Below are 11,305 nucleotides of genomic sequence, written 5' to 3' on the forward strand. Positions count from 1 at the left end.
GCTCTGATTCTGCTAAGAGGCCCAAGAGCTTGTAATCGATCTGCAAAGAGCAAAATGATCTCATCTTTAAGAAAATTCAGGAGGCTCGGCTAAACCTGAAGCAGAAAATAAATGGGTCTCTCTACTTCAATCGTAACTCAAAACATTTCCAATTTCCTCTGAAAGGATGTTTCTCCATCCCTGTCCCGGGGTCCGAGTGTAATCTGTCAGATTATTATGGTGAGCTTCTGCTGGGAAGGCAAAGCAGGAAGGAAATGCTCTGGCTCACTTCTTTCTGGGGTACAGGAAGGTCTTGGGACTGCCCTAAATCTGACTCAGGGCACTGCCACTCCCATATTCACACTCGCACAAGCCAGGCACCAGGGGAGTTGCACCAAGAAGGACAATGGGCCTCAGGCAAAGGCTCTGCATGTTAGATGTTAAGCAGGCACAGCTTTGAGGGATTCCAGGGCCTACTTGCAGGAAGGCCGACACTAAATTGCAGCTCCCCTCCCCCTACAAAATGGGATCACCGGCCACCAGTGGCTCCCAAATGCCAGTCTGGCAAAATCATGATCATTTGGGAAACTTCTCTGACGTACAGATTTCTGGGCCCTACCCTGCGAAATTCGGATTCAACATGGGGGGTAGAGGGGCAGGTAGGGGGACGAAGCAGCTGGCAATCTGTGTTCTTAAAAGGCTTCCCAGGAGACTGCTGGCCTTGGGAATCTGTGCTGTGACCACTAAGATCTGCAAAGCTAGAACAGCCCTGCTCGTGGAGGGAGAAGGGTCTCCCTCTGGTCCCAGGAGGGTTTGAGACAGCAGCACAGCACCCCACTCCAAAGCATCCAGTCTTTGTTTAGTCAGGGGAGAACCGGGAGGAGCGGCTGCACATCTTCAGACTCCAAAGTGAGCGCCAACCTCTCTGCCAGGGAAGGGGCCTGGACCGGAATGAACTTGCCAGGAGATTAGTGGCAAGCCCAACATCCAGGAAGACTGCAGGTGGGGAGGTCCAGTTGCTTAGAGCAGACCTGGATAAAGCCCAAAGTCTTAGTCTGTAGCCGCCCTGCCTCCCTGCCTCTTCAATGAAGGGCAAGACACTTGCCCCCTCTGTAAAACTAGGGACAGAGAGTCACTCTAACTACCTCAGGGCATTGTGGGAGGATGCACTCAAAAACGACAGAGTACAAGACTCAATGAAACACAAAGTTCTAATCACTTCCTTTCCATGAAAGCCATTCCTTTACCAACAAGCTTAGACTATAAACACCCAGAAGCGGTCTTCCCCCCAAAAAGGGCTTCCTCTGTTTTTTCATGTTTAACAAATAGCTCTTTACTGATGGATCTCATCTCCTCTTGAAGATAAGGATGGTTAGAGGGTCCTCTTAGCTCAGCTCCTCCAAAATCACCCTCTGTTTCATGCCAGGGCCCTTTCTCGTTCCACATTAAGAAGCCAATTTCTAACATAAAACAATATTGAAGGATTTTCCATCGTATTTAGTCTGGAGGAAGATGTCATTCATGGAAGTGAAACTGAATGAGTCACCCAGATGTTCTGTGTATCTCAAAGCACAGGTAAGAAAGCCGTGAAGTTCCCAAAGAGCCAATGAATGGAATGTTTGCACTCTTCCAAAGTTCTGGTGCCTTGCTGACAAACCTCAAGTAGTTAATCTGGTAAAGAGAACTCATTTCTTGAGTTACCACATCCAGTCATCACCATCCAAGTAATGACAGCACAGAGGTCAGCCACGCAGTCCTTGGTGGCCAGGAGGACACAAAACAACCAAGTATTCCAGCCTGCACGCTTCACAGTTTCACAAAAATTCTAGACACTTCTACCTTCTTCTGAGCAGATACCCTGCCTCGTATCAGGACCTTCTGGTATAGTTCTCTTTGCTATTAGTACCAGCTGAGTGACCCCTGGAAACACACTTGAACTGTCTGGGTTTCTTTCTCAGTAAAAGAAAGAGGTTGAGCTAAAAAAGATCTTCGTGGGCCTTTCAACTTCAAAATGCTGACTTAATTTTCAAGTCCACTTTTCTGGCGTCAGACTTCTGATTTAGTGGCTGTTTTCTCTATTTGTTGAGAATAATAGTAACTCAACCTGGTTTTTTTTCCCTTTAAAAAGGTTTATGAAACCACAGCCTAACCAATCCACTGGATGGGTACACAAAGATCTCAACTTGCTGGGTGAGTCTTATTCTAAAAACAAAGTGTTGGCAATCTGGGTTTACACTGCACGTACAGTGGCTATGTTCAAACTTGACCTTCACTCACAACAAAGGGTGCCGGCAGATTCTGACAGTCCGTGTCTCTATAGGAAGGAGGCCTCGAAATGACAGATTTACACCACAGCAGAGATTGACATCCATGCAGGCTGCAGGAACAGGGCTGGTTTGAAATGTGCTTCAGTTTCACCCAATTATGGGCTGAACAGACACACAAAAAAGTATATATAATTATGCCCAGCCCAGCTAATTACATTCTCCTGTACTAATTTTCAGATAAAAATATACAATTAATTTCTTATAAACGTAAGTTGTTGAATGTTTAACATCTCACTGTCGTGCACCAGGTTTTCATCAATATTTTTCGTTTAAAAAATGCATAGAAATGAAAGTGGATGACACAAACACTTCTTTTAAAATAATGATTTATAAAGCACTTTTAATTTTGTGAATTTTTAAGTCTTCAAAACAAGTGACCAGCTCTTTATGGCTTTTTTTTTTTTAATTTTGCCCAGACAGCATAACATGACCCTTTCTTTAAGTGTATTTCTTTTTTGTCAAGGTTTTTATTTTGAAATAGTTCAAATTTATAGAAAATTGGAAGTGTAGCACACTTAGTTGTACTCTTTTAACAGACTGATTCCAAATTTCTATTTCTAAACTTTCATGCTCTTAAGGGTTAAAGAGCATATATCTTTGCAGATATGGAAATGAGGCACACTTCTGCTGCATTCACAAAAGTACTTCTGTATTAGTTATTTGTGTATTAGAAACAAATCCCAGGTATTTTAATACCATAACAAGGAAGGGAATGTATGCCATTAAAACAAAACAAAACAAAAACCATTCTCTTTCATGCCAGTGTGAGGCAATGTCTTAAGGCAATCATCAACCATGAGACAGTCTCACATTTTTAGTTTAGACTCTGCCTGGGAGAAGAACATCTTGTTTTCAACAAATCATACTAGAATATATTCTTACTGAAAACCGTTTCGAACAGTAATACAATTTTAATTGCAGATACAAAAACGGGGAAAAACGTATTTACATCAGTCCCCTGAGTCACTCTGTGCCTGAGACAGTGAAGTCAAGATGCCCCTCGACCAAGCTGAGGAACTTCAGGAGGCACAATTCCTTCGAGACCACCCCCAAGCTTGCGAGTGGCCCCCTACGGCGTCTGCCCGAGCGCCGACAGCAGTGAAACCCGGACCTCAGCCGGGGTGGGCGGGCAGTCGCAGAGGCCGCGGATGGGGCCTGGCCCGGGCCTCCGGAGCTGACCAGGCCGGCCGCCCCTCCGGAGCCCCGGCCCACCCCAGCCACCAGGCCCTCGGCCCCTCGGAGCCGGTAGGTGGGACGGCACCTGGCGCCACCGCGCGGGTCGCACTTCCCGGGCCGACCCCGGGAACCAAACGCGGCCCGGGGAGGGCAGTGTCCCCCCACTTCAAGGGCCTCTCCCTCGCCCCGACGCCGGCCAAGGGCGGACCGGAAGGGGGCTCGTCGGGGCGCAGCCGGCGGACCCCGGGCGCGGGCGTCCGCCGGCAGGTGCGCCCGGGGTCCCCGCAGCCCCGCCCGGTGCAGCCGCCCCTGCGGCTCGCCGTCGAGGGGGACGCCGGCCCGGGCGCGGCGCAGGCTGGCTCACCTTGGGGCCCTCGGGGGGCACGCGCGGGTCGTTCCACGTCGTGGTGCGGTTGTTGTGGTCCACGAAGAAGGGCCAGCCGGTCTGCGGATCGATCTTGATTTCCCAGCCGGGGGGCAGGGGGTCGCCGGCGCCGTTGCCGGACGCCATCTGCACCATGGGCGAATGGGTGGCAGCGCTCATGCTGGGTCGGGGTCGGCCCGGAGGGGCGGCCGCCGGGGTGCCGGGTCGCGGGGTGCCGGGTCGCGGGGTGCCGGGCCTTCAGGCGCCGAGTCGCTCGCTGGCCGTGGCGGGATCGAGAGCGGTGCGCGCCGCCGACGTGTCCGGGAAGCCGGCGCCGAGCACCTTTATGAATTAAAGGAGGGGGTGACGTGGCCCGAGAGGGGTGGAAGTGTCTGGAAATAGCCTTCTCGCTGCCAACGGGGAAGGAGATAAAGGGAGGTAGCAACTGGCCGGCTAGAAACTTCTGGTCCCATCCAGAGAAGTTGGCGGCGAGCGGGTTGGATGCGGAGCTCCGCCCTGAGTCATCGGCTATAATCGGGGCGGGGCGGGGCGTGGGCGGGGCCTCGGCCGACCGCCCCTCCCCCACCCCTTCCCTTCCTCCGTCGCCCCGCCGCCCTGGCGGGTGTTCCCGGGCCGAGACTGGCTGGCGGGGCGGGCAGCCTCCGGGGCGTCGTCGGTGTGCGCCGGGCGGTTTCGGTTTTCAGACTCCCTCCTCTGCTTGGAGCCGAGTGGGTGTTCCCTGGACTGGGACTCGCGCGCAGGGTGCCTGCTGCCGCTCCTTCCTATAAAAACAAAGCCATCGTGCGCCTAAACTCGTGGGTTTTAAACTAGAGTCTCGCCCACCCTTTGCTCCCTTATACACTGATACTTGGGGACACTGGCGTCCCTCGAGTACGTTTTAATCACTTTTTTTCAAGGGCCCGAGGAGCTCCGGAATGTTGATCTGACACCATAACAAAGCCAGGGAAAAAAATGCCAAGTGCAAATAGAAACTCACCTGCCTTCTTCGGACGCCTAAAAAAAGATTGCGTCAGCCGTGGTTTTATGCGTCTCAAATATACAAACTATCATTGCAGTGAACGACTTTAAAGACAAATCACCTTCTTTGGGGTTTGGATCTTTCTTATGGTAGAGGTTGTTTCTTGCTGTCTTAGATCTTGAACTTCATTTGGGAGGTAGGGACCAAGTCCGGTCATGGAAAATTGTTGTTTGGTTGATTCAGTGGTGGTTGTACTTGTAACCTAAACCAAGCAGTTCCCAGGAAGAGCATGTGCCCCCAGAGAGAGAATTTGGAGGAGGTTCCATTTCAGATTCTTAGGCATGCAGACTCATTCCCTTCCCCAGAAATATTTTGGGAAGTTGCTTTCATTAAAAAGAAAACCACAGGTCCAAAATGGTGTTACTTGGGGCAGGCCAAGTCAGCAAACCAGGATTTAATACCTAACGTGATTTCAGTTTCAGCCTCCCCCAGAAATTGTCTAAACCTGTCAATCAGGAATTTTCTGATAAGCACAAAGAGGTAATCTGTCACTTGGGCCTTCTCTGGCCCCCAAAGGGAGATGAGGTTATCTGCAAATTAAGAACCCTGCCCTTCCTCCTAAGGGAAGAGGTCTTGCCTGAAACAATCCTTTTTTATTTCCTCCTCCTCCCCTCCTCCTCCTTCTTTTTCCTCTGACTTTCTTACTCCACCCTCCTTCTTATAAAAACCTTCCATTTTGGGGCGCCTGGGTAGCGCAGTCGTTAAAGCGTCTGCCTTCGGCTCAGGGCGTGATCCCGGCGTTCTGGGATCGAGTCCCGCATCGGGCTCCTCTGCTTGGAGCCTGCTTCTTCTCCCACTCCCCCTGCTTGTGTTCCCTTTCTCGCGGGCTGTCTCTGTCACATAAATAAATAAAACCTTAAAAAAAAAAAAAACAACCTTCCATTTTGTACAACTCCTCAGAGCATCTATTTGCTAGACAGGATGTTGCCTGATTCATGAATCTTTTAATAAAGCCAATTAGATCTTCAGTTTACTTGGGTTGAGTTTTGTTTTTTAACACTTTGGGCTAATATTGGACCTCATTTTTCAACTCAAATTTACAGAATATCCTGGAACCTCTCTTCCTGCCTCAAGTTACTCCTTTTGCAACAATTGTGAGAATGGCCTCCCGATCATTCATTTCCAATGGAATGTTTCCCATTTGCATGGGTCCTGCTTGTCAGCTTTGAAATCCAAAAACTCAGTTTTGTTAAAATGCGCAGGTGAGTAAGCCCCAGGGATTGACTCAGCTTAGCAAACACATAAGAGACTAATATATAAACCCAAATGCCAGTGCACCAATTTACCATAAGAAACATTACTACCGAAGGAGCTGGACCCTCAAGTTCACTGGTCAGTGTCTACTCTTCTATCTGAAGCTCTTAGCACAGGGCTGGGCTCAGAATTCATATTCAGTAAATATTGATGTTTATTGAAGATTGAATCCAAAGTGAATTTGTGTCTCTTTGTTCAATTTGCTTTCCACTACAACCACAGTTTTAACACTGGGAGCATTCTCTACTGCTGTTGTTGTTGTTGTTGTTGTGTTGTTGTTGTTGTTGTTTTGCTAGGCAGAAGCAGAGACAAAACAGTTTTCTCTAGGATTAATTTATCTGTTTCTGAGACTTGTACTGCATCAGGGGCTTCTAGTGGGTTTGTCTAAAAGGGAGCTATAAGGGGCGCCTGGGTGACTCAGTCGTTAAGCATCTGTCCTTGGCTCAGGGCGTGATCCCAGAGTCTTGGGATCAAGCCCCGCATCGGGCTCCCTGCTCTGCTGGAAGCCTGCTTCTTCCTCTCCCACTCCTCCTGCTTGTGTTCCCTCTCTTGCTGGCTGTCTCTATCTCTGTCAAATAAATAAATAAAATCTTTAAAAAATAAATAAATGAATAAATAAAATAAAATGGAGCTGTAAGTCTTGGAGAGCTGGCTGAGCGCAGCTCCTCTGAGACATTCCAAATAACAGGGAGCTTGTCTGTCTGTGGTGGCTTTTTTTTTTCCCCTCTGGGTCTTAGGACATTAGTTTCCCAGGTGCTATGGACTGAATATTTGTGTCCTCCCAAATTCATATGTTGAAACCTATTCCCCCATGTGATATTATTTGGATATGAGCATTTGGGAGGTGATTAGGTCCCTCATGGACAGGGTTAGTACCCTTATAAAAGAGACCCTGGAGAGCTCCCTGCCTCTTCTGTCAGCACAAGAGGACCCGGCGAGAAGGTGGCTGTCTGTGAGCCAGGAAGCAGCCCCTCACCAGGTACCAACTGTACTGGTGCCTTGATCTTAGACTTCCCAGCCACCAGAACAGTGAGAAATAGGGACGCCTGCGTGGCTCAGTTAAACATCTGCCTTCGGCACAGGTCATGATCCCGGGGTCCTGGGATCAAGTCCTGCATCAGGCTCCTTGCTCAGCAGGGAGCCTGTTTTTCCCTCTGCCCACCGCTCCCCTTGCTTGTGTGCTCTCTCTCTGACAAATAAATAAATTAAATCTTAAAAAAAAAAAAAGAACAGTGAGAAATAAATTTCTGTTGTTTACAAGCTACCCTGTCTCTGGTGTTCTGTTATAGCAGCCTGAATGGATTAAGACACCAGGCCTTCTGGAATTTGCCCAGATCAGAAGCTTAAGCATGACCCTGGGTTCCTCTTTCTCTCTTACCACCCAGTCATTGCCAAGCTTATGGATTCTGCCGCCTCAACATTCCTTGACTGTGTGCGTTTTTTCTTCAGTACCCCCAGCGGGACCCAGGTCACTCTAATCTCTCATCTAGACCCAGGCAATGGCCTCTAAGTTTGTCCATGTCCAATCCCTTGCCCCCATGGCAGCCAGAGTGACCTTGTTCAAGTACGAATGGACCATGTCCTTTCTCGGATTAGAATGATCTCATGGCTCCCATTGCCCTCTCTATATTCAAGTCCACACCCCTTGGCCTGCTGTCCACAAAACCCTGTCTCCCCCTCCCTGGTGCCCACTCTGGGCCTGCAGAGCTGTATCATACACACGCTTCTCTCATCTGCACACACCGCATCTTCCACCGTCTCCCCCACCCCCAGCACCTGCAGCTCCCTTTGCCTGGCTGACTGCTCTTCAACTCCAGGTATTCCCTTTGGCCTCACTGTCCTTCACCCTCCCAGTCTGGGGCACGTGCCCCTTCTACAAGCTCTGCTACAAATCCTATGGCACCCTACCCCGTGCACCGCCCTGCAATTGCTTGCTGGATGGTCTGGTCTGCCTATGGATTGAGTTTCTTGAGGGCAGGTGCAGAATCTTGACAGCCACCGGGTCGCAGCCTCCGGCACAGTGCCTGGCAAAGAACAGGTACAGTCACAGCAGTCATTGCAAAGGCTGCCATCGACTAAGTATTTACTGCAGGCCAGTTATTGCGTGATGGGCTTTATGCAGATGATCTCATCTTTGCTGGGGAGGCTGTGATCCCCTTTCAGGAATGAAGAACTTATTCCCCAGATCAGAGGAAGATCAATCTCACTTGTCCTGGGGGGACTGGCTGAACTGGGGGAAACTGCCTTGCCCAAGATCTCCCTGCAGGAGTGCCCGGCATGCAGGGGCTGATCTCCTGAGGGGCACAAGGGCCCTGCCTTTTGGTCCAACTCAGGGTAGGGCTCAGGACTCTCCCATCTGCAGAGCGCTCCCTGGGGTGGCTCCTGCTTTCCTTGGCACTGCCTCAGAGCTCAGCTTCTCCCCTCTGCCCTATTCTGCTTCCTGCTCTCCCTTTCACTGGTGTTGCTCTTAAAAGGACTGGTTCAAGAAGCCCTGCTTGCTGACTTCTGTCTCACAATCTGCTTTGAGCAACCAAACCTGGAACGATCCTTTCAACGGCCTTATGGGAGGGTATTATGATGACTCTCCCTTTACAGATGAAGCAGCTGAGGTTTAGAGATGCTATGTAACTTGCTCAGTGTCAAAGTTCATGATTTGTGCAGGTGGGATTCGAATGTAGGCAATTGATTCTAGAGCCCGTGCTATTCACCAGGCACTCAGTAAATATAATAAGTGAATCGATGGCTTCGTCCCCCTAGTCACCAGGGAAAAATTTTAAAAACCTACAATTCAGAAACAAAGTTTTGTGCACGTAATTTTTCTCAAGGCCGAGGAAACAGAGCAGCCCCAGGCTGCGGTGGCCGATCACGTCAGGCCCCCGATGATGGGGATGCCCCCGATTGACTCACAACACAGGTCAGAGACTGTGGACTCACGCCCGGCTATCGTGGTGAGTTCCGAATGCAAATGTCACCCAGAAAGATTTCAGCGTCTGAATAATTTAATCCATTTCTAATGGAACACATGAGCTGGCATAAGAGAACAGCCAGTTCTCCCTGATCGGGGCAAAATGTTGATCATCCCAAGTCATTTTTGTTTGCCGTTGGGATGTTATCAGAGATCGACACATGCAGCCATGTGCAGCTCTACCAGCCAACCCCTCCCAACATGACCCTTCCGCTCTGGGCAGCCTCGACAAGGAAGGCAGGGCCGCCTGGTTGGAAGCTCTGGCCTCTCCCTAATGTCCTGATGGTCGAGTGCACAAGGGGAGAGGAGCCCCGGGCAGTAGGTGTTTGAGCAGATAGGAAAATAGCACATGTCTGGTCTAGTTGTGCTATGAAGACCTCAGTGATAAGCTCTGGAAATATACCCTGGTGGAGGGGGAGGGGAAAAAACCCATAGAGTTGGCCCTTGAACAACTGGGATTTGAACAGCATGGGTTCACTTACACGTGGATTTTTTTCTATAGACACAGTACATTCCTGTATATGTATTTTCTCTTCCTTATGATTTTCTTCACATTTTCTTTTCTCTAGCTTACTTTATTTATTGTAAGAATACCGTATACATGTAACACAGAATGTGGTAATGGACTGTGTATGTTGTCAGTAAGGCTTCTGGTCAACAGTATTAGTAGTTCAGTTTTGGGGGAGTCGAAAGTTATACACAGATTTTCAGCTGTGCGTGGGGGTTGGTGCCCCTGACTCCCATGTTGCTCGAGAGGCGACCGTGCGGCTTAGCTGTAGGATTTTAGATTGCAGCTCTAACTCCGCGTCTGTTTGTTATTAAGAGTTACAGTCGGCCTGCTCAAGTCCAGCTGCCCCCGCGTCTGACCTCCTGTGGCAGGTACGTTCTGTACCAGGCCTCTGGGCCTTTAATCATAAACTATCCTGTTTCGCTATTTCTCTACATATCCCCCTTTTAGGGCCATATCATTGCAGGAGCCGTGGAAATGGGGACGCTAGCATTAAAAACTAATTTTTTTAAATGTTGTATTTTTTAGGTAATCTCTACACCCAACGTGGGGCTCGAGCTCACAACCCCAAGATTAAGAACCCCAAGATCAAGAGTTGCGTGCTCCACTGACTGAGCCAGCCAGGCGCTCCCAAAACTAAATTTTTAAAATATCAGGCGCTGTGTTAAGCAGGTCAGGACCTGATCTTATTTATTTTGCCCAGCAAACCTAGGAGTCATTAAACCCATTGCACAGACAAGGAAACAGGCTCAGAAATGTTCAGTAACTGGCCCGAATTCACATGGCTGACCAGCGGGGAGAACCAGGATTTGTAACCAAGTCTGCCTGGTTCCAAGTCCTGTGCTTACTTGTAAAGTTAAATACTCCTTCCTCTTTTGCTGCCTCTCCATTCCCAGTGAGCCCTAGCCAGCTGAACAGCTCTACTAGGTTGGGTAGTGTTCCCCCCCAAAAATCCATATCCACCAGGAACCTCAGAATGTGCCCTTACTTCGTAGGTGGAATCAAGTTAAGATGAGGTCATACTGGGGGCGCCCGGGTGGCTCAGTCGGTTAAGATCCTGGGGTCCTAGGATCAAGCCCCGCATCAGGCTCCCTGCTCAGTGGGGAGTCTGCTTCTCCCTCTGCTTCTCCCTCTGCCCCTCCTCCCTGCTCTTGCTCTCTCTTGCTCATTTTCTCTCTCCAATAAATAAACAAAATCTTTTTAAAAAATTAAAATTAAAAATAAAGCTATATAAAAAAAAGACAAGGTCATACCGGATTAGGCAGGCCCTAATCCAATGACCAGTATCCTTATAAGAGGAGATTCGGACACAGAGACGCACACAGGGAGAAGGCTTGGTGGGGGCGGAGCAGAGACTGGAGGGATGCATGTGCCAAGGGCTGCCAGCAAACATCAGAAGATGGGCGAGGAACGGGCCTCCCCTCGAGTCTTCCAGAGGGAGCCCAGCCCTGCCAAACCTCCATTTCCAACTTCTAGCCTCTGGAACTGTGAGACAATAGATTTCCGTTGCTTGAAGCCGCCCGCTCTGTGGTAGGTTAAGGCAATGCTAGGAGACATATTCAGCGGCCATATCATCAATCTCTGTCACCCAGCTCAGAGGTAGCTTCTGTGACCCGTAACGAGAAGCACCCTTAGGAGCACGAGCAGCAAATTGTTTTATTTGTCCCTCATCAAGCACAGCGGTGCCGGGAGG

At 49.6% G+C, this 11,305-nt stretch overlaps 1 protein-coding gene and 1 long non-coding RNA gene across 3 annotated transcripts in view; one reads left to right on the top strand and one right to left on the bottom strand.

Moving 5' to 3' along the window:
- Positions 1 to 4,363, bottom strand: part of BAG3 (BAG cochaperone 3) — a 23,315-nt gene extending 18,952 nt beyond the window's left edge. Inside the window, exon 1 of one of the 2 annotated variants that reach the window (XM_040624387.1) lies at positions 3,847 to 4,363. In XM_040624387.1, the coding sequence (XP_040480321.1) occupies positions 3,847 to 4,026 (180 nt within the window). In that variant the 5' untranslated portion in view covers positions 4,027 to 4,363. The remainder of the gene's footprint in view (positions 1 to 3,846) is intronic. The other variant, XM_040624385.1, reaches the window with a different exon arrangement.
- Positions 2,714 to 10,193, top strand: LOC121101268. The gene is made up of 4 exons (XR_005833236.1): positions 2,714 to 3,551; positions 5,929 to 6,087; positions 9,928 to 9,983; positions 10,141 to 10,193. It is a non-coding gene; the product is annotated as an uncharacterized LOC121101268 (long non-coding RNA).
- Positions 10,194 to 11,305: the final 1,112 nt, after the last annotated feature.

The sequence above is a fragment of the Ursus maritimus genome, unplaced genomic scaffold (assembly GCF_017311325.1).
Source record: "Ursus maritimus isolate PB19 unplaced genomic scaffold, ASM1731132v1 scaffold_7, whole genome shotgun sequence".
Lineage (NCBI taxonomy): Eukaryota > Metazoa > Chordata > Mammalia > Carnivora > Ursidae > Ursus > Ursus maritimus.